We start from the raw sequence: 23,407 nt of genomic DNA on the forward strand, positions 1-23,407 counted from the left end.
CATTGAGTGTGCTATGTGCTTTTGTTGTTTAATTAAAGAGGGTTTTAAGGGTCTATCTTAATAGAAATCACAGTATTATTCACAACTGGATCTAAATAAAAAAATGTCATGTCATCATAAAAAATAAGAAATAATGCCTGAGCCCATTAAAAACAAACTGGAAATGAATGTGTGCTAAATCTGAGCGTTTTAAATTGAGGTAACTTGAAGGATTTTCCATTATTGATCTTTATATCCAGAAAATACCTTAAACTCCTTAATTATCTCAATAATAACTTAACTTTTTAATTGGTTTGGACAACAAATCACTACAGCTTTGGAGAGGTACTTTAAGGAACATCTGGTAAATACATGTGTTGGTAGCATGACACATCTTCTGAAAACACAGCCAAGCAGTTTGCATCAACACATGTATCTAAAGGGATAAGTTATCATGGAACTATTTATCTTTGTTTTAAGCATGATAAGGGTTTGAGGAAAAATGTTTGACTTTTTAGAGAAGAGCATTTATCTAAAGGTGAAAAGTATTTTCAACTTATTTCAGAAACATGACAGAACCAAAATGTATTAACAAAACTTGATGTAATTAAACGATTAAATTAAATGGTGTAAGTCATTTAATGGCTTGCTCATGGGCACTTGTGCAGGAAGTGAACCGTTGACGTTTCTGTCCCAATTCCAAGGCACTACAGACAGAGCCACTGCCACCCATTTAATAAAATGCTGCAGTTTGTAACACTAGACCAGTAGAATGATTGAAAAATATCCAACATTGTTCTCTCAATACTTCACAAACCGGCTCTGAGAGGGGGATTTCAAGGCGTTCCCTGGTTATAACCAAGCGGCAAACTCTGGGGAAGAGCCGGGATGCCAATACTGAAGTGCCACACACTGCAGTTCATATATTGTCCGATAGGCGATGACTGCAGAAAGGAGCAATTTCCATAGACCCCATGTTAAAATGCCCAATTTTACAGCAGAAAAAAACATGTTTCTACCCCTGGATGCAATAAATAATATTATGAATATAGTTAGGTTCCACCTTCATGATTATGAATCTGTGAGTGAATTGTTTTCTAATGCAACCCTTTTATTTATAGTAGGTCTTAACAGTGGCGAGCCGTGACTTTTATACCTAGGCCCTCTGACCCCCCGCCCCCTTCCCTCGAAAAAAAAGAAGAGATATTACGTCACAGCGTATACTTCAGCGGAATATCAAAACCCAGGGTGCAAAACGCATCAATGACAGCGACCCTCTACCACACAGAACAACACCATTTATATAAACACCTATCATGACAGGGAACCCACAGCCAAGTAACAATTACAAATGAATTAAGTCGGCACGGCGGCCCGCATTGAAAATGACTTAGGCCTACCTTTGATGATCAAATCACATAAACACAAAGTCCATCCTCCTGTCCTTTTGGATGAAGCACTTGCGGGTCATGCAGCTGATCCTTTGCCACTCCAGTTTATCATTGTAACTCAATCTTGAAAATGACTAATGGTTAATAATTTCGCAACGATGTCATCACGATCACTGAAGTGAGCCATCATGAACAAACTTATGCTAATCATAAATCTATCGATCATAAATCTATCGATTAGATTTATGATTCAAAAATAATAAAAGTAGGATAGACATGTGGATATTATCCGGCTGAACAAGACGTGCATTTATCTAACAGGTTCGTTTTCCACAGACCTTATTTCCAGCTATTTTCCAAAACCCTCTGGAGACATCCCATTGCTTTCTGTCGAGGGAACCTACATCCATGGAAGGAACCCGAGCGCAGCTTACTTCCGTGTTTTAGGACGCGTCACTGCACCACTTGCATAGACCTCACAGCGGGCGGAACTTGTCATAAAATAAAGCCCGCCCATTTAAAGGGAAGATATTATTGGTCAATTGTACTGTCTTTTGACATTACTCTCTCATTGAGTTACTATAGCGGGCCCTCTGTGAATGTACAGTAGAGAGGGACCAACAAGCTCTCCCGTCTTCACAGTAACTCGCATGGACGGCATTTAACCCTTCACATTCCAACAGAAACTGAACAGGCAGATTCGAAGGATTTATTTCTTTGGAAATATTATTTTAAATACAATTAAATCAAGTTATTTTGGTAAAACTAATGAAAAATGTAACAAAAAAAAAAAGATATATAGCCTATAAATATATATTTTTTTAATGTTTTCAAATATTATTTTTTAGAATATCTTAGACCCTCACAGAGGGCCTAGAGAGCCCTGACGGCTCGCCACTGGGTCTTAAACTTTTTGCATATAGTAGGGCGTGGTCACATTGAGTGACAGCTCTGTCAAGTGACTGCTGCTGCTAGCTTCTTGTCTCTCTGCTAGCTGCTCCGTGAAGCTAGCTACAGGGACTCTGCCTGCTCAGTTCATCCAGGGAACACAACTTGAAGCCGGCCGTTGTTGTTTGTTCTTCATGCTTATATATCGGACTACTGTGACTCGCTCTGCGGTTAAAACCGACAGTGCATTAATGCGGTTTTGCGGTAAGTGAAATTCAAGTACTTTATGTATGTGTTAATGATTTTAATCAGCTAGGTAATGAATTTTAAGGCTTGGGTTAGCGTGTAAGCGAGTGGTAGCTACATCGGTGCTAACGATGCTAATAGTAGCCTCCAAGTTAAAATCATAGACTGTGTATATATAAAGGTTGAAACGAAATAGACAAGTGTTAAGCGTTAAGTGGGATAATACTGTAGAACAAACGGCTTCTGTTTGAGGTTAGAAAATAATGTCATCCTTGTAATTTAGAGATATATTTTATTATGTAGGTAGGAACTGTATGCATCGCTAAGGTTAATTTAAATTGGCTATGCTCAAGTATGTAGACAAGCTAACGTCGAAGTAGTGTATGTGAAATGAACCTCACAATAAGATGTGTGTATATTACAATTATTAATGTCATATCTCAAGATGATTACTTAGATATTACAATATGGTTGGTTGAGCTGGAGTTCATTATCGAGCTTACACATTAACGTCACAGTCATCTGAAGAACGAACCCAAACCTTGTTGTTTTTATTAATTGCATTACCAAATGGGTATCAAATCAACAGTAAGCATTGGTAACAAAACTTCCAAAGTTACAGTAAAATAAAAAGGACCCTGACTCGGACAATACACAATCCAACATGTTCAACAGAAGGTAATCAGTTATATTGTTTGTACACATGGTTCTTTACATATATATCTGTTTGGGTGTCCAGGTGATGCAGACAGGCTGGACCAGAGAGTGAGGGACAGCACTGGACTCCTCACAGAAGTGAACTTCAGCACAGGTACAAAGACTCTATTCTTACTGAAAGATATTGGTTTAAATAAATGAAGTATTGACTTGAATACACTGATATACATTCCAATAAACAATACTAAATACTAGATCACCTACACATCAGTGAAGTTGAGGGTCTTTTCCATGCAAAAGGTTACATTTAGATATTAACAAGCAATATGACTTCGTCAGCTTTTAATGTATTGAAGGCAAGGATATTTAACACATAGTGAGAACTGCTACTATTTATCTCTCAATATTGTCTGAAAAAACGTGGTAAAAGTGATTATGTCAGTGAGACAACAGAGCAAGCTTCTACAGTTGCACTACGTTTTGTAACAGTTCAATATTATTTTGATAATAACATATATTTCAATATTGATGAACTTCATACTGTTCATTCATAATCTGATTGTCTTTGTAGCTCACTGTTGAAATAAAAAAAAAACATTACAATTACAAAATAATTATATCTACAGCCCCTAAACACACAAACACACCGCTTTCATAAATAACACACTTGTTCTGCAATAATATGTTTTATGTATCCTGTCATTTTTGTTAGGAAAGGACATGCCTGAAAGACACGACATTTTCTCCTTCTCTGAGGGTCAATAAAATCTGCAGCTATCTATAAAAAGAAAGGTTCTAAGAACACACACTAAGTTAGTTTCTTAGAACCTCTCTTTTTAACCTCTCCCTCAGCACAAACACAATTCCAAAAGTATGGAAGTCTGCTTATGTCTTGCCTTTACTGAAAGCTGCAGCTGATTCAGAACGCCGCTGCTCGAGTCCTCACTGACACTGAGAAAGTGGATCACATCACTCCAGTTCTGAAGTCTTTACACTGGCTTCCTGTGTGTCAAAGAATAGATTTCTAAATACTGCTGCTGGTTTATAAAGCACTGAATGGTTTAGGCCCAAAATACATTTCTGACCTCCTGCTAAATGATGAACCATCCAGATCTCTCAGGTCTTCAGGGACTGGTCAGCTTTCTGTCCCCAGAGTCAGAACTAAACACGGAGAAGCAGCGTTCAGTTATTATGCTCCAAATATCTGGAACAAACTCCCAGAAACCTGCAGGTCCGCTGCAACTCTGACTACTTTTAAATCCAGCAAGAAGACTTTTCTTTTTGTCGCTGCTTTTAATTTTAATTGAAACTGAGCCGTTGTGTTCATCAGTGAAGTGGAACTTCTGTGTGAACTATTCATATCTTAATGCACTGTAACCTTTTATTCAGGTACTTTTTATTCATGTATTTTTTCATCTTATACATCCATGGGTAAAGTACGCAGCCGAAGAAATCTGCCTCTTCCTTCAGACTTCCTTACAGAGCCCCTCCTCCAACACACACATGACCAATGAGGGCACGAGATGAGTTTGTGCACAGATGGAAGGCTGACAGGCAGGTAGGAGTAGTACTCTATCACATCACTAGCAGGTAGGCCATCCAGTTATTTTAGCTGGGCCGGCTCAGATGATTGGTCGTGCTTTTTACAGTGCTACGGCTTCCACAGATGACATTAGCATTTAATGTATTCATTGCTATCATGTATTTTTACTTTTAATGTTTCTTTTATCTTTTACTGTTTTTAAATGCCTTTGTCTGAATGTCTTTCATGTTTGTAAAGCACCTTGAATTGCCTTGTGTTGAAAGGTGCTATATAAATAAACTTGCCTTGCCTTACACTCGGAATTAAGTATTATTTTATTGTTAAAAAAAAATAATCAGATTTCATATCACATACACACCAAATCCCGACATGCATTGTGGCGATGTTTTAGCCTATCAAAACCTCTGAAAAAAGAAATGTGTCTCTCAGAATCGAAAGAGAAAAACCTATGGGAAAAACACAAAAGCATTTTAAACCAATACATGTCGTATAATTAACATGGATAAACTGATGTTTTTTAGTGGATGAGTACTGCAGATATCACTGTTAAATCATTTGATCATTGGTTTTATTATGAAAACCTTGAGACCGGAAATACTGTTTTCAACCCGGAACTTTACATGGAGGCTGCCGCATACCTCAAATCATCTTCGTAATATCTATCAAACTATAGATCCTACATATCGACTGGACGTGGATTCTAAAAGTACAATATGCACTTCTCGCTAGAAATCTAATCAAAAGGGTTTTAATGGCTAAACTATCCTACAATTTAGGATTTTACAGAGAGGGTTATTTGTGAATAAACGACCATCTGAAACGTTTGCATTGTACGGGAGCACTAGAGGGTGAACACTTTAAAACGTAATTATAGGACGTATTTGGTCGTAATAATTTGGCCTGAACAATCGGTCTATTTGGTCGTATGAGTTGGAGGACTTGTTGTTCCAAACGTCCTAACGTTATCAGCATTGGGTTTTTCTAACTCTCAAACACAGAGTTGATACTGACTATTAATCCGTAATGTTTCAGTAAAAGCATTGGTTACGGTGTTATACTAATGTCATATACTATTGTAGGACATATCAGCTCCCTTCATTCCTGCAAGGTCTTAACCTACTTACCACATTAAAATACCTTGAACCACTTGCAAGAAGTTTTAGTTTTGGTTATGTGGTTTACTGGTTTTGAGTTCTTCTAAATCATCTTTAAATGTAATGTAATTTCTCTAAACGCTTGCTGCTTCCACTCCTCTCTCCTCGGTTCGACTCCTCTGCTTGCATCTCTTGTGGGCGGGACTAAGACACGAGGATAGGAGTCGAGGAGGGGATTAGAGAAACGAGAAACCTTCACAGACTGGAGTTTAACAGACTGTCTCAGCCTATCATTATCTGTCTGATGGAGACTTCATACTGACTTCAACATGTTCCACATATTTTATACATTATTATTATTTAACACAACATATTCGAGGTGGTTTTAAATAACATCCGTATTTATTTATTTCTCCAAGTTATGTTTTGTGTGCACTGAGGAGTCTCAAACAGGCGTTTGTTTAATCATTTTAAGATTGGCTTTAATCCATTTTCGCAAATTAATTCTTCATATATGATAAATGAGAGGTAACATTTTGTTTATGGTATTATTTCAGATGTTTCTCTCCATTCTTCCTTCTGCCAACGGTGTCGCAGTTTCTCATCTCACCCGTCTCTGTGCGTACGCATGGGTCAGAGTGTGCGTGGAGGACCGCACATTTTCCCGTCAAGTTTGTTTTTTTATAAATCGCAAAGATTGCTTAGAAATTGGCGTACGCCATCTTTTGAGCGTACGCCAATTTTATAAAAAACTCACTGAACTGGCAGCCAGGAAAGAGCAAGAAAACGACGTCACTTTACGTACACTCTCAAAACGAATTCAGGCGACCTTTCACCTCCACTTAATTAAATTCATGGTTGCAAGATAAAAATGTGAGTTAATTGATTTAGATAAACATTTTAACTTGCAAACATTAATTTATAAGTTGTGTTCACGTAATAATGTTGGTAATTACATCAACTTATTGAGTATAATTTGAACTCTGATTTATGCGTTAATTGACTTTGAACTGTGAATAGTTCTGTGAGAGGATACAAAGTAGTAGAGGCTACTGTGAGAGTAAAAATACTTTGGTTACTATTGTGATATCGCTTTTTATTAAAAATGAATCTCGTGAAGCAGATCAAGGATGCTTCTTGAGGTAGGATCCTTATTTAGAGTTGTCATTGAAATGCAAGTTGTTGGCAGTTCAGAATATATTCATTTAGGTCATTTCTCTTTTTTTCCTTTTTCAAAAATAGCACAATACAATTGAAGTACGCAGAGAACTATAGCCATCCGCTGCCTTGTCGTGTACCTTGGAGAAAAGGAAGAGGATCTTTTCAAGGAGTTTAGCGGCGTAATTAAAAATCTTGAAATAAAATAAAATCCATGGACACAGTGTAAAAACACAGGACAAAAGCACTGCTCTCTGTCAGTTACATTTTGAAGCATATTGCACTTTTGGCCACACCCCAATCAATAATATCTTAGCAGCGTTCAGCATGGATAGGTGTTGACAGCAATGGCATGGGAAAAGGATTGAGAAGGTACACTAAAACTTGCACGGTTGGGATTAACTAAATCTGTCCACATGTATTTAAACACTAGGCAAAGTACTCAAAACCACCTCTGTGTGTCTTCAGGACCACGTTGCCATGATGACACACACATGCAGACTCAATAGGTGAAAACAACACCGGCGTTGCTTTAGCAGCTGGTAATAATGGCTCTGAATTAGCTATGAGTGACAGTTTAAAGAGCCTGTGACACGAGTTTCCCCCATCATCCAAACCCATCAATTTGAGTAAATATTGTCCCCTTGAAAACCGTTACTGAACTGATTTGGGATATTTGTACTTTGATAACCATTAGTCTGCCTTCAATGTTGACCATTTTCTGGATCTTCTTGGGGATTCTTCAAGTCCCGCCAAATTATGTGTAACGTCATTGCGGGCACAGCGCTCCACCTGCACCGTTCAGGATCCCAGCTTCTGCATGCAAACGCACGATGGCTCACACAGCAGCAAGTTCAGACAGCGATGACAGTTTAGTTTTGAACGTGTCTGAGAGCTGATATGAGGCTGAAGGATCGGTTTATGTTGAAACTGTTAGAAGTTTAGGAATGAGGTGCGTCAATATGGGCGATCATATGGTCATGTAGCCAGTGGTGGACTGGCACTAAAAATCATCCCGGGACTCTCGACCGGTCCACTTCGGTACCGCTAGTAAATTGTCAACCGGGGGAGTGGGGGATGTGCTAGTGACTTATCCGACCGGCCCACTTCGGTACCGGCCCATCGGGATTCGTCCAGATGGCCATTCCGCCACTACGTGCCTAAACTCAGTAATTCACCATTTCTACGCATGACAACACACTTTGTCCGTGTTTGGCTCTCTCGCCGCACAGTGAAGCGTTCCCGCATTGACGTCACTTCCGGCTTGCCCCAAAAGTTCAAAATGAGTCGAAGGAATTTCCCCGCGATGTTCGAAATGATTGATATTTATCGGAACGGTATCGCACCTTCTTTTTTAAGCTGACGGTTCGAGATGACTAGTAGCCCAATATTTCATTGCACAACAGTTGTTGGGATGCTGTCACAGTCTCTTTAAAAAGAATGCAGTTACCTAATTCATTATCTCTTATGCGCTAACCTATTATTAATATGGTCCACCCAGGATCTGACCATACGGTGGCAACCATCGTTTTTCGAGGGAAACAAATGAATGAGCAAACATTCTGCGTTAAATGTGTTCATACTGTTTGAAATAATGACTGTCGGCAGTGTAAACATCTTTGTTACATCTTTTGTCAAATGGATGTGTGTGATCTGCAGATTGGTGGCCATTGAGAGTTTGTTTCTGTAGTTTTACAAACATGTTACAGATGTTTGGCACTGGTTTTAAATATGCAAAGGCCTCTAACTTCGAAGTGATGGCAGCATGTATTTGCTGTGTCCCCATTTCCCTTGGTAATATGGCTAATTGTTATATTTCGTCAAATCTGTTAAGTTAATTTTTAAAGTTCAGTCTTGTATCCTGTTTTATTTTGTAGTAACCTTTCCTTCTTGTTACAGATTACCTCACTTCCTCCCTTTGTGTGTTTTCCCTCCACTGTGATTGTCGACTCCGCCCTAATTGTCTGCACCTGTTCCCCCTTACCCCCAGTTTCCACCGGGTTCGTCTGCGCCGCGCAGCGCTGCGCCGCGCTGCGTTCGTAAGGATCGCGGCCACTCTAGTCAATGTAGTCTAACCACACGCGCCGCGTTACTGCCCAGACGCGTCCCAGAAGCGTCCCAGAAGCGTCCCAGAAGCGTCCCAGAAGCGTCCCAGAAGCGTCCCAGAAGCGTCCCAGAAGCGTCCCAGGCCCAGAAGCGGCTCGGCGCAGCGCTTCTCTAAAATTAACGTAAGGTCGGGCAGGCAGCCCCCCATCACAGGAAGTGGAAAGGTGAGCATCGGGCCAGGCCCATCCCCCACATATACTAATTTAGCAGACCCCCCTCCTTCATCATAACACCTCCACTATGATACGCACAATGGACGACGAGGTTTTCATCATGGAAGTGGAAAAACACCCTATTTGATATGATGTAACCAATGCTTACTACAAGGACAACATCAGAAAGGACAAGGCCTGGTTTTTAGTCGCTGCAGTTTGTGGAGTGGAAGTTAACAACTACATATTAATGTTTTAAAGTTAATTAATACTTGTAGGTACAGTACAGCCAGTAATGCCAGTGTTCTCCTCTGGTTTACAGGCACTGTAAATTATTTATATAGAATAATTATGATGATGAATGCATTTGTTTACCACTAAAATACAGCAACACATATTTGATTCATGTAGTTTATAACGGGACTATTACAATTATTATTAACTGTGTCTATAGACTACAGCACAACAAAATAGGACATTTATAACAACAATAAACACAATTTATACAGACACAAAAATAAAACATTTAACTACGTAGCCTACTTACTTTCTTGTAGAAGTACAAATGTCCAGGATGCCCGAATCAATAACAAAACTGCGAGCCTGCACGCACGACGCTACGCTTCTGAAACGCTTCTGTGATGCGTCCGGTGGGTTATGGCGCTAGAGGAGGTCGGACCAAAACAGCGGCGCAGCGTGGCGCAGACGGACCCAGTGGAAACTGGGGGTAACGTGACATGATAAGTTGTAACTAACTCGTATATTTCAACACATAATACTGTCACCTTGATTCCAATTTCAGATACCTGTATTTGCCTAACTGAATTGGTTTAAAGAGAGAAAACATTATGACTAAAAGTTGACTAAAATGTAATTTTTCATCGATTAAAACTGGACTAAAACTATGAAGGATAGAAATGACTAAAATGTGACTAAAACTAATAACCATTTTCATCTAAAGACTAAGACTAACTCAAAAATAGCTGCCAAAATTAACACTGCAACTCTGACTACTTTTAAATCCAGGCTGAAGACTTTTATTATTGCCGCTGCTTTTAATTGAACTATTCACATCTTACTTATTCAAGTGTTATTATCTTTGCTTTTAAATTATTGTTTTTAAATGCCATTTCATAATGTGTTTCTTAATGCACTTAATGTCTTTCATTGTTTACAGCACTTTGAATTGCCTTGTGTTGAAAGGTGTTATATAAACAAATGTGCCTTGCCTTGTACCTTATTTTTGTAGATGTAAACTCACGTGGATTTAACCACATGTATTTCGTTAAATAGAAACCAAACACCATTTTTTTTAAATGATTAAATGTATCTTATTCAATGCAGAATATGATTATATCCGTGACAGTGGGAATACAAAATGATATGCTACAGTATAGTAATAAAAGATAAATCCCACTTGGACGAGGGTCCATTAAAAATAAACCTATTTTTAGTGAATTACTGAGTTTAGGCACATTAATAAAGTTTTAATGAAGATGACAAATTAATATTTGTTCGTGCTTTCATGTAAATTCGGCGAACATATGATACATTAAATGATCGTGAGGATGATGATTTAAAATCGTTTGTTTGAGCCGGGCTGCATTTCCTGATGAAAAAACAAACCGATTGTTTTTGTAGCTCTAGTACGCCAACGTGAATTAAACAACATTATTTTGTTAAATAAAAACATGGTGATGTTTTGTAAATGATTACACGTCTCTTATTTAGCACATAATATGATGCCATCCGTGACATATGGATCTTATAGATATCAGATATAGCTATCAGCTGTTTATTTCACATGAGTTCCAGTGTGTCAGCTTTGTAATCACTGCTCCCCCTGGTGGATCCATGATCCATTGCAGCTGGTTTCATTATAATGTATCAAGGGGGCGTATCAAGTCATGTGGGGTTTTTTCCTTTCATCTGAAATGAGGTGCTACATCTGTATAAATCATCCGATCATACCTGGATTTCAGACTGTGATGTCAGCAGTGTGTGGGTGTGGTTTGCTGCATGCAGTCTGTATTTAAGGAGGTGTTGTTGCAGACTAACTTCACTTCCTCAGCTCAGCAGCAGACCAGCTCCTCCCTCCATCACCAACTATGGCCAGCAAACATGCCCAACATGGTAAGTGAATACACTTTATTGTTAATTATTGCAACTTATCTCAATAGATATGTATAGATGGATAGGTACCTTGATATAGTTCCTAATAATGAAAAGATCAAAACAGTTAATACAAAATGAATATTTCTTAAATTCCAACCATTTTAAGAGCCTGGGTGATTTTGCGAATGCGAGACTGCTTTTACTTGACTACAAGAAACGTACTAAGAATAATAAGAATATTTAGGGGTAGCCAGTCAGGATTCAGTTTGGGCTCCTGATTATAACTAAAGGCAACTTATACCCTTACAAGTTTTTTTAGGCACAACATGGAGTAATTTGTAGAAGTATGAAAGATAGAAACTAAACATGTTGTAGTGACTATTTGTAAAAAAGGTTTTCTCATTCAAAAAAATGTACAGCTAGAGGCCACAGGTGCACCATTTCAGTTCAGGTTTTAGGCAATTAAGTCAAACATCCAGGCAAGATTACCATTTAGTTTGATTTCCAGTATTTGTGTTCATCATGGTGCCTCTCTCTTGCTCCGGTAAAGACAAAACAAACACGTCTCTTCAAGGTGCACTTGACATTGACACACTAACTACACTGTAAACTATTTTTTGTAAAAAACTGTTCACGTGTTTTGCCAAAGAAATCTGTAATTTTACAAGAAAGGTTTTTATAATTCCATGAAATATTTTTCTTTTAACATATATTAATTGTTAGAATAGAGTCATACACCTCTAAAAAAACAGAATTCATATTTTTTTTAATTATAAAAAAGCTTAACGACAGAAGATTACTGTTGTCATTTTAAAAAAATGCGTAAATTCAAGACTCAAGGCTTTATTGTCATTTGTAGCTTAGCTTCAGTGCAGATATGTCAATGAAAAACTGAAGTCACATGCTCCTCCAACAGTGCAACATATATATATATATAAAACATAGAACAAATAAAACAGACAAAATAGTGCAAGTAAATACAAATAAAATAGAATAGAAATAGTGCAAGAACAGTCTATATGCAAGTAAATGAAATATGATTGCACTGCCGTACCAGGCCGTGAGCAGCCAGTCAGGATACTCTCTATGGTGCACCTGTAGAAGATGCAGAGTATCCTGGAGTCCATGTTGAACCTCCTCAGCCTGCAGAACAATTACCTCATAATGTCCAGGGACTTTTCACATAGAGAGAAAACATGTTGAGAGGAAACTGCATTTATTTAAAACCACCCATACGAACAAATTCCAAATTTCATTGCATCACAACAGAAGGTGTTCATCTGTGGAATAACTGTAATGATGAGCTGAAATACTGTGCAACTTTATCTAAACTAAAACTCTTATTTAGAAACCAAATCCTGAATGGTTCTGAGCAGGACCTGTGTTATTATTTGTATTAGTTATTTACGATGACCTCAACTTGTACTTTCATGAACAATAAATGCACGGGGGGGTGGGGGGGTAGGACCAGAAAAGTTTTTAAGCTTCTTCTTGCCGCTTTTGATCATGGTAGAAACTTTTTTTTTTATACCTTGAAAGATTTTTTTATTAGGTTTTCCAGGTTCAAACCCCACTGCAGTCAGCATGTCGTTGTGTCGTGGGCAAGACACTTCACCCCAAATGTATCCACAGTATTGAGTATGCACTTTGGATAAAAGCGCCTCACAAGTAGCATGTAATGTAATGTAGGGTCCAGCTGTCAGGGGAGAACTCCCTTAAGGTACACAAGAAAGGAAAAAGTCACAAAAAAATCCCAAATATATTTGGTGCAGATTGTTTATATATTGTTTTACTGGTGATCATATGGCCAATTGTATTTTAGGAATTATCAGCTCCTGCAGCTTTCTTTTCTTTCTTAAATGTTTCCTAATGTTAACAGTATATAAAATGTCACGTCATAAATGGATAGTTTGGGTGCTTGAAGTGGGGTTGTAAAAGGTACTTATCCATAGTCAGTGTATTACCTAGAGTAGATGATGTCGCTATGCCCCGAGCTTGGAGATGCAGACAGGAGCAACCACCTGGAAGCAAAGCAATGTGCTGCTCTGGACAGGGTCAGCAGAAAAACATATTTTAGCCACCTCTTGATGATTTACATATCCTTTCACTGTTTGCATAGCAATATCACATAGGACATGTGAGAGAATTGATAAAAACTTGTAATATGGCAAGAAATCTTACTTGAGGATCTCTGGCTGCTTTTTATTCCAACGTTGCAATTACTGGTACTGCAGCTAACAGAAGAGGCAAACAAAGAGACACAAGTTTGCACATGCTTGGGTAAAAATAACTTGTAATACCGCTTTAACTGAGATTGCATATATATATATATATATATATATATATATATATACACAGACAGATTATCGGCTATAAAATGAGGAATAACAGATGATTTAGCAGTCAGAAGAATATCAATAAAAAAAATATCAATACAAATAACTAAAGAAGCAGTGGTAATAATAATAACGCATTTATTTTGAATGTGAAGCAGTCAGTTTATAATTTTAGCAGCACTGTTGAGCATTTTGAAAATGTCCTTTCAAGCCTCTTTGCAAGGCTTTGTCTTTCTATCTTTATAGCCAGAGGTGTAAAGTAACTAAGTACATTTACTCAAGTACTGTACTTAGTTACATTTTTGAGGTATTTGTTCTGTACTTTGATAGAGTACTAATAATGTTTTTCTACTTAGTACTTCTGCCCCACAAGTACTTCTGCACAATGACTACTTTTACTTTTGGTACTTTAAAGGTCCCATGTCATGGCCATTTCTACTGATCATAATTCCATTGTTGAGGTCTACTAAAATAGATTCATATTGTGCAATTTTCCAAACTCACATTGGGTTCTCATACAGCATCTCTGTGACAGGCTTCCGTGTCAGCGATACAACTAGAACAAGCAAAACTCATCCTGAGCACACAAACACTCGCAGCCGAAGTAAAAACAATAAGTGTGGCTTGATATTGAGTTGGAAAAAGGTTCATAGCGCTGTGAGAATGGGTCTGCGGAGAGCATTTCTCCGTGATCCCAACGTAGCAGCCCGAAAAACGTTTACCCATTTAAACAGTCGTGGTAGATACCTTGTTTGTTTTAAACATCATAAATACACAAACAACAATAAATACTTACAGGTTGTGTTCCCGAATCTCCCGCTGGTCCAAACAAAGAAAAACATCGTTCTTCAGTGCCCTACGCTGTACATATCCGGCATGAATGCGGAAAGGTTTGGGAAGCTTTGTTTCGTGAATGGCTGGCAGAGGGTGCGGCCTCTGGGTATCCCCATGTCAGAGTACCCAGGAAGCAAATGAGAAATCTCCAACGAGGCGTTTTGGGAGGTCTTTTCTGTGTTAGAGTTTTACTCGCTACAGGGTGTACTTTGAGGGTTTCTGATTCTGCAGACCGTTTACATGCATGAAAACCTTCATAACACAAGGGGACGGGTGATAACCAGAAAAGCATGACATGGGACCTTTAAGATATTCATTGCTATCGGGATCTTAAGAGCATTCCATGGAATATAACAAAAAGTGTATTAGAGTGGAGTAGAAATACAAAGTAACAATGAGCTGTCATGTGGGTATATATTAATGTTGCGCATTATGGACACAAGCGATTTTCAGCTATTAATTAATGATATGTTTTAAATGTGTACTCAGCAATTTGTTTCCTATCCCCTAAACCTCCAGGGCTGTCCACAGTTTAATACTGTCAACTTCTAATTTTGGGAAAAACGAAAACGTCTTTTAAAATTACAATTCCCAGTAGAGACGTAACATAGAACATGTTGAGAAACACAATAGGCTGCATGTGTAGTTCTGGGGGGGCGTTCAAGTCCGGTTTTGGATAGTCTGCCGTGGTTTCATTCGATTTCAAAGAGCTGTTTGACGCTCGGAGTAACCTTGGCGCACTTCCACTCCAACATCCAATCCCATAGCTTGAAGATTAATCACGGGGACTGTAGTCCCAAACGATAGCTGGGGTTTATGGGTAGTGTAGTGTCTTCGGCCATCCTAAACTCCAACATTTTTTTTTCGGATTTCATATCGCATGAACCCCCAACGTTCATTGCGGCTAAAACATCCAATCACCGAGCTTAAACCATAGCTGAGGATCTTGGGTAATCAGTTCAGTGGCTGTGTATCGCAATGATGCTCGAAATGTCCCTTATAGGCCTACATCTGTTTCCGGTTATTTTTATTTTGTAATTCAGTTCCTGACGGACGCCAAAAAAGCCGGAGATTATGGAATCAAACAAATAAATAAAAACAAGGATAATTGTGTGTTATTGTTGAGTATATAACAGTGTGTTATTTAGAAAATAATAACAAATTAGAAGGAAAGAAATATTGCAAAAAATACAGATTTCAGTATCCTGAGGCTCTGAGCCCCATTTATTTTCCTCACAGACGACAAAAAAAGTCAGACATTATAAGATTTAAAAATGAAAACAATAATTGTGGCTTGATATTGAGTAAGAAGATGTTTTTATGAACCCCACAGCTTCCGGTCTGCCATGACCCGACCGGACAAAAAGACGTGTTGCAGGCACGAAACATACTACCAATATAAATGCATTGCTTTTAAAATCGTTTTGTGTGAAAAAAAGGGGAAAATTGTGTTGGTGAACACGAATCAATAGATTCAATGTCGTGAATATAACACGAAATGCCGTGAGACTGGGTTGCAATGTATGCTAGTTAGCTAGCTAAACTATTTATTAAATAATATTGCAAAAAAGTAACTCACATTCACTGCACATAACGCTCAGCCACTCGAGCAGACATCTTGCGCACCATTACAAAACAAAATAACACCTTGCATGGCATAGAACAGCTCACTTTCACAGCAGGGTAGCTGCTACCGTAGATAGCTAGCTGCTACTAATATTACTTTGTTTTCGGTCGTTAATCAAAATGTATACCATAGTTAGGACTTTGACATTTGCAATGTTTTAAGTCTTGAGTGTTTTGAATCCGTTGATAAATAGTTTTTACCGTTACCTCTCAAAGTGCTGCTTCCTCACCTCGTGTAGCGTGCTCTTCACCTCATGCATGCTTACTGCGTGGTCTCTCTGTACATAGATATACATAAAAACCATGGGGGGGGTGCGGGTGCTAGTGGAGCCTTGCAGATGGGGATGTTGCAGCCCCCTCAGCACCCCCCATTCCCACGTCCACTGCTCAGGCTGAGTTCAGGCTTCACGGAACTGACTGGCCTGGCGGGGGGAGAACATCTCTCCGCCCGGGACGAGAGGGCGAATCTCGCCTCCTCCCTGTATAATGCACAGATCACTACGTTTTCTAACAAGAATGAGGTTGATCTGTATCCAAATCTGAGTGTCTTTTGTTTCCACAAATGCTACACTTACACACAATGTTAACCGTACAAATTCCCCATTCGCTGCCCCAGCTGTAGCTCCTGTAAAGGAGGTGGCTAGTGGGCATGCGCAGATGAGAGGGATGAACCGCAGGGAGTGCTATCTAAAGGAGAGCACTATGCGGGTGCAGGGACATTATGGCCGGCGTATTGCTGTCAGAGAACACACTATGCCTAGAGCAAGACTCCAATTAATGCAGTTTTCCATAGTGGTAAAGGCTGCATTATGGCGGAGCCCGCACTCACACAAGAGTGCGTGGCGGTGCGTTCAGGGACCTCAGTAGAACACACTACGCCTATAAATACTCCGATTAAATGCTGTTTACCGTAGTGGTAAAAACAGCATTATGGTGGAGCGCGGCGGTGCGTTCAGGGACCTCAGTAAATAATCGGCCCTTTCTGTGTCGACCCTCCATGGTCAAATCTTCCCTTCACAGGGAGTTTTGCGGCGGAACGGGTCACCAGAGAGTACCACAGTAGCTGCGGCCCCACAGCTGAAGGCTTTCCATTAACACAATGTTATGGGGAATTGAAACTCAGCTGTGTACTAACAAAGTGGATGGACAGGACGCTGAAACGGGGCTATTCACTCCAGTTTTGCAGTGTCCCACCTCCTTTTATGGGCATGCGAGAGGAAATATGTCCTCTCAGGAGGAGATTGGTTTCCTCTCAGCAGAGATTCAGGCTCTGGTGCAGAAACAGGCTGTGTCTGTTGTGCACCCTCAGCACAGAGAAAATGGTCTTTATTCCATGTACTTCCTGGTTCTCAGGAAGACAGGGGAATTCACATCTGTTCTAGATCTCAGCAGCCCGAATCGCTACATTGCCTGCAGACAATTCTGCATGTTAACTATAAAAACAGTTAATGGGGCTTGTGCAAACCGGGCGATTGGTTGACCACCATCGACCTGAAAGACGCATACTTTCATGTGGAAATTGCTCCGGAGCACAGAAAGTGTCTGCGTTTTGCCTTCCTACGAGTACAACAGAGTACCGTTCGGCTGCTCCCTATCCCCATGCACGTTCAGTAAATGTGTTCTCCGGGCGGTTCACAGGCTGCGACAGGGACAGTGATTGCTTTAACTGTCATGCAGACTTTGAGTCTCATGACGGCTGCTCACATTGTGGTCCCGCAGGGGTTACTGCATATGCGCCGCCTGCAGAGGTGGTTCTCCAGCCTGCATTTGGATCCCAAGAGGCACAAACAGCGGCTGGTGACCATCCCCCCCTCAGTGGAGGGCAACCTCCAGTTCTGGGGTCTGAGGTCTCCCGGGCGCCTCCTACATCACAGTGTTCACAGGAACATGATGGGGAGGGACCTGCCTGAAGAGGGCTATAGGTGGGAGCTGGTCTCTAACGGGAACACGACACAGCAACCTCCTAGAGCTACGGGCGGAGAACGGGGGGGCCGACCTCATGTCGAGGGGCGGCCCCTGCCAGGCGAGTGGGTGCTTCACCCAGAGGTGGTGAAGCAGATCTGGGCCTAGTTCGGGAGAGCGGAAATGTATCTGTTCGCCAGCCGGCGCAACGGCCACTGTGCCCTGTGGTTTTCCATGGCCCTGAGCGACGACCCGCCTTTGGGGGTGGATGCGTTTGCACACGAGCCAAGGCCAAGGAAGCTGCTCTACGCCTTTCCAGCGCTGCGTCTCATTCTCCCTCTCCTGGGGAGAGTGAGGCGAGAACGTCTGTCAGTCATACTGGTAGCACCGGATCGCGTCGGGGCTCCGTGGTACTCAGAAATGACGCAGATGAAGGTGGGCCATCCCTGGGCGGTTCCCCAGTTCTGGGGGGCGATGTCTCAAGAGGCAGGTGCAATCGGGGCGTTACCCACTCTGGGCCGTCCTCTCCAGGCTTGGCTCCTGAGAGGGACAGGTTGAGACAGGGTGGATTGTCTGATAGCGTTATTCAGTCTATCTAGGCAGCTAGAGCGGGATCCACCACAGCCTGTTACAGGCCGAGGTGGCTAGGATTCCAGCGATGGTGTGAGGAGCGGAAAATAGAGCCCCTATCTTGTGAGTTAGGCTCTATTTTGTCCTTCTTACAGTTACTGGTGGACAGAGGACTAGCTCATTCTACTATAAAAGTGTATGGAGCAGCCATCTCGTCCTGTCATGAGGGATTCAACGGCAGGTCAGCCTTTTCTCATCCACTGATGTTGCGGTTTTTACAGGGGGTCAGGAGGCTGCGCCCAGTAGTGCGCGCCTCCACCCCGCAGTGGGACCTGCCGCTGGTTCTCGAGGCTTTGGTCACAGAACCATTTGAGCCTCTGGAGCTCTCCTCCCTGAAAGCACTGTTGTGGAAGACAGCATTGCTACTTGCCTTAACGTCAGCCAAAAGAGTGTCTGAGTTAACTGCTCTGTCGGTGCACCCGAGCAGTTTACTGATTCGGGGTGACCGGAGCGGCGCAAACCAAACCCCTCCTTTGTGCCTAAGAACCTAAGGAGTGCGTTCAGGTCGAGGGTTATTCAGTTGGGGGGATTTAGTCTTCCACCCCATGGTGGGGCCAGGGAAGCTAAATTACACCTCCTCTGCCCGGTGCACGTGTTAGCATGTTATGTAGAGCGCACAGCTACCCTGAGACGCACTGAACAGCTGTTCGTGTGCTTCGGGGGCGGGGTGACTGGAAAAGCTCTGTCCAAGAAACGCCTGGCAGGCTGGCTTTTCGAAGGCATTGCACACGCCTACGAGCAGGCAGGGAGAGCCTATCCCACGGGGGTCCGTGCGCACTGCACACAAGCTGTGGCTGCATCAACAGCCTTATTCAACGGTGCGAGTGTGGAGGATATATGCACGGCGGCGTCTTGGTCAACGCCAGGCCCCTTCATAAAGTGTTATCTCTTGGATATGTCTGGCTCTTTCTCAACATCTGTGCTTGCTGGGGCAACACAGGACTGGTGAGGAGGGGGGGCTGTTGGTCAGTGGGCATCTGACCCTCTCCCCGGGCGTAAAATGCCCTTATGTTTCTCCGGACCCCTGGAGGGTCGCGGGGGACGTGGGGTGCTCTGGGCCCTTTTCAGGGCTGGAGGGCTCCCCTCGCCTGCCTGGGGGCAGGAGGGGGAGAGACCTCCATACTATAGTCCTTACACACTCTGCACAGGGTCAGTGGTTAAGTGTGGGGACATAGGGGGCACTTGCATTTTCCCCGTGCTCTTTAGGGACTCAGGAGGGAGAGTGCATAGTGAACCCATACAGGGCTGGGGTTTTTTCCCTGTCTGCCTATAGGCGGACGCAGGGGAGCCCTCAGCACTATTTTTTTCGAGCACACTTTTTCGCGAGGCAAGCGCGTCAGGGTGTGCTCTATCGGCCGCAGCCCAGACTTCTCCACGGTTACAACCGAGGGAGAGGTGAGTGAGGCGCAGTGGCTGCTAAAGCCGGTCAGGGACAGTGAGGTGGAACGGTGTGCTGGACGACAGTGCGTGCATATATCGGGGGGTCCGCCCACTGTACCCATAGAGTCCAGTAGATGGCGGAGCCTGTGAGATATAACGTTGGGTTACGTATTGTAACCCTTCTCATATTAGCACAGGCGGAGCCCTCTACCTTGGGGCACTGTCTGTCCTATACCGCTCGCTGAAGGGTGGTGTAGGATGGTGGTCAGGAGACGAGGCCTCCTTTTATGCGGAAGTGAGATGCGCACGCATTCAGGTAGGCCCGCCCCGGCGCCGGCTACGTCCATAGAAATCTCAGTAGGTGAATGCTTGCATGATAAGGTAGTACCCATAGAGTCCAGTAGAGGGCTCCGCCTGTGCTAATATACCAAAGGGTTACAATACGTAACCCGACGTTTAGGACAGACAGTGAACACACATACTATACAGAGATGCTGTATGAGAAACCAATGTCATTTTGGAACATTGAACAATGTAAATCTATTCTAGTATACCTCAATTATGGAATTATGATCAGTAGAAATGGCCATGACATGGGACCTTTAAAGTCACACATTTGAGTCCATTGATACATTTCTAAAAGCTACTTTCCTCCTTTTTTGTGTTGAAAGACATCAGCAGGTCAATGTTACTTGGGTTGTGAACGTACCAAACTGTCTGTTAGTGCTTGTATATCCTCCCTGCGTGTGCAATGTGTTTAAACACAACAGAGTGGGGGAAGACATTTCCCTCTGAGGGAATAATAAAGTATATCTTCTTCTTCTACTTAGAAATCACAAGTGAATGGTCACATTAGGTTTGCCTGCAGTGAATGCTGACAGCTATTTTATTTAGCTAGTTTATAGATTTATGATGGCATAGAAAAATGTCTCCTATACAACCCACAGTCTGTTACTTGTGGGTTATAACATCGTTTTATATCTGTATTGTGCTCTGGTAGGAATTCACACCCAACAGTCCGTTTTTTTTGTGTCTTTAACTCTATGGTCAAAGTCAAAATGTGTTAAAATGTAGTTTTTTTTACTATAATAGGATAGTCAATACCTGTGTGTTTCCAGTTTATCAATGTAAAGTAGTGGTTAAATTAAACAAAATTACAAAATATTTCTTTCTTTACTCATATATTTTCTTGCAATTATACATTTTTAAATGAGTATTACCAGTATTTTGTATGTATTTGACAGTGATATATACCCATAACAAAAGTATTTTTTAGTACAATTACAGAAAATTCAACTAATTTGGCCAACAGAAAATCATTTATAGTTTAGTTAAATTCGCATTTAAAAACTGCTATAAAACAGAGAAATAATGTATTCCATTTCTACAGTTTTTTCTTGTTAAAATACATCACACATTTCAGTAAAGCGTTTATTCTTGTCATTTTAATATGATTTCCTGTAATTATGAAATACAATAAAAAACTGTTACATTTTTGAGGGAAAAACTGTACATTGTACCTTTATCACCAAACCTGCCATTCACCTAATAAATGATTTCTATATTGACAATAGCGTCTACAGGAATAAATGAAAAAGATCAATTGAATGACATAGCTTCTAGAGATGTTTTAGATTATTAAACCACATTGAGCCCACCCCCCTCACTGTGTACATTGTTCATTTGGTAGTTGAACCATTTTATAAATACAGAGATTTCTAAATATTTCTTAATTGTTTTCAGGTCTCAGATCAGAATCAAACATATACAATAACGAGGAACTCCGGATTGTGTTGGTGGGGAAGACCGGAGTTGGGAAGAGCGCCACAGGAAACACCATTCTGGGGGAAAAGCACTTTAAATCAAAGTTCTCTTCTAAATCCATGACTGTAGACTGTCATAATGCCTTTGGGGAAGTTGATGGACAAAGCGTTAAGGTTATTGACACTCCAGGTCTGTTTGACACCAAGACTGATGAAGAGAAGACCAGAAAAGACGTTGGCCAGAGCATTACATTTGCTTCTCCTGGACCCCATATCTTTCTGGTCATCATCAGACTGGGCAGATTCACAGAGGAAGAAAAGCAGACAGTGCAGAAGGTTCAGGAACTCTTTGGAGGAGATGCAGACAGATACAGCATGGTTCTCTTTACCCACGGTGACCAGCTCGAAGGAACTATTGAAGAGTTCTTGAAGGAAAGCAAAGATCTGATGGACCTTGTGGACAGATGTAACGGCCAGTACCACGTCTTCAATAATAAGTTGGAGGATTGTTCTCAGGTCAGAGAGCTGCTCAACAAGATCAGAAACATAGCAGAGAATAACGGAGGAAGCCATTACACCAATGACATGTTCCAGAAGGCAGAGAGGGAGCTAGAAGAGGAGAAAGAGAGAATCCTTAAAGAGAAAGAAGAGGAAATACGCAAAAAGGAAGAGGAAATGGAAAAGAGAATAGAGAAAAAGTATGAAGAACAATTTAAGAAAGTCAAAGAGGATGGTGAGAGGTTAGAAAAGATTATAGAAGCTAACAAAAGAGAAATGGAGGAGGAGAGGAGGAGAATGAGAGAAGAGGAGGAAAAGCTAAAAGCAGATCGCAAAATAGAAATGGAGGAGGAGAGGAGGAGAATGAGAGAAGAGCAGGAAAGGATAAACGCAGATCGCAAAAGAGAAATGGATGAGGACTGGAAGAGAATGACAGAATATGAGGAAAAGCAGAGAGAATGTAACAGAAGAGACAATGAGGAGGAGAGGAACAGAATGAAAGAAGATGAAAAGCTGAGAGAAGCTAACAGAAGAGAACATGAGGAGGAGAGGAGGAGAATAAGAGAAGACGATGACAAGCTGAGAGATGCTAACAGAAGAGAAAATGATGAGGAGAGGAGGAGAAAAAGAGAAGAGGAGGAAAAGCTGAGAGATGCTAACAGAAGAGAAAATGAGGAGGAGAGGAGGAGAATAACAGAAGAGAATAAAAAGCTGGGAGAAGCTAGCAGAAGAGAAATGGAGAAGGCGATTACGAGAATAAGAGCAGAGGAGGAAAGGAAGGCCAGAGAGGAAGCTGAGAGAAATAAATCTGATTGTACAATTTCATAGATTCCTTTTTTAGATAATACCTAATGTGTAGCATGAGAGTGTCTGATCTTCTGACGCTGGACTGCAGCAGATTTACCGAACCCCCTTGCTCATCTTCAGTCCCCGTTCTGATGTATTGGTTTGGTGTGATTTATAGTTATATCAGTTATTTCAAGGATTGTGTGTTTTGACCAAAAATTGTCTAGAACCAAGATCTCTGATCTTCTCTTTGATTGCTATTTCTTTTATCACAAAAAATCGAAATGTTTAAATCTTTATTACACTACATCACATGTTGCTTG

The 23,407-nt window shown here is 41.2% G+C and overlaps 1 protein-coding gene across 1 annotated transcript; it reads left to right on the plus strand.

Annotated features, from left to right (window-relative positions):
* The first annotated feature begins 18,210 nt into the window (after positions 1-18,210).
* On the plus strand, positions 18,211-23,126 carry LOC117462669 (uncharacterized). Its single transcript, XM_071206417.1, has 4 exons — positions 18,211-18,517; positions 19,269-19,475; positions 19,931-20,092; positions 21,781-23,126. Exons 1-4 carry the CDS (start codon positions 18,211-18,213, stop codon positions 23,124-23,126), a joined length of 2,022 nt encoding a protein of 673 aa, XP_071062518.1.
* The last annotated feature ends 281 nt before the right edge of the window (positions 23,127-23,407 follow it).

The sequence above is a fragment of the Pseudochaenichthys georgianus genome, chromosome 17 (genome assembly GCF_902827115.2).
Source record: "Pseudochaenichthys georgianus chromosome 17, fPseGeo1.2, whole genome shotgun sequence".
In the NCBI taxonomy this organism is placed as follows: Eukaryota; Metazoa; Chordata; class Actinopteri; order Perciformes; family Channichthyidae; genus Pseudochaenichthys; species Pseudochaenichthys georgianus.

What these genes read in the sequence shown, in the direction of transcription:
- LOC117462669 (XM_071206417.1), top strand. Translation starts at nt 18,211, where the DNA reads ATGTATCTGTTCGCCAGCCGGCGCAACGGCCACTGTGCCCTGTGGTTT. An exon ending in GGCGATGTCTCAAGAGGCAG is followed by an intron (nt 18,518 to 19,268) that starts GTGCAATCGGGG and finishes CATGTTATGTAG; the next exon opens with AGCGCACAGCTACCCTGAGA. An exon ending in ATCAACAGCCTTATTCAACG is followed by an intron (nt 19,476 to 19,930) that starts GTGCGAGTGTGG and finishes GTCTGCCTATAG; the next exon opens with GCGGACGCAGGGGAGCCCTC.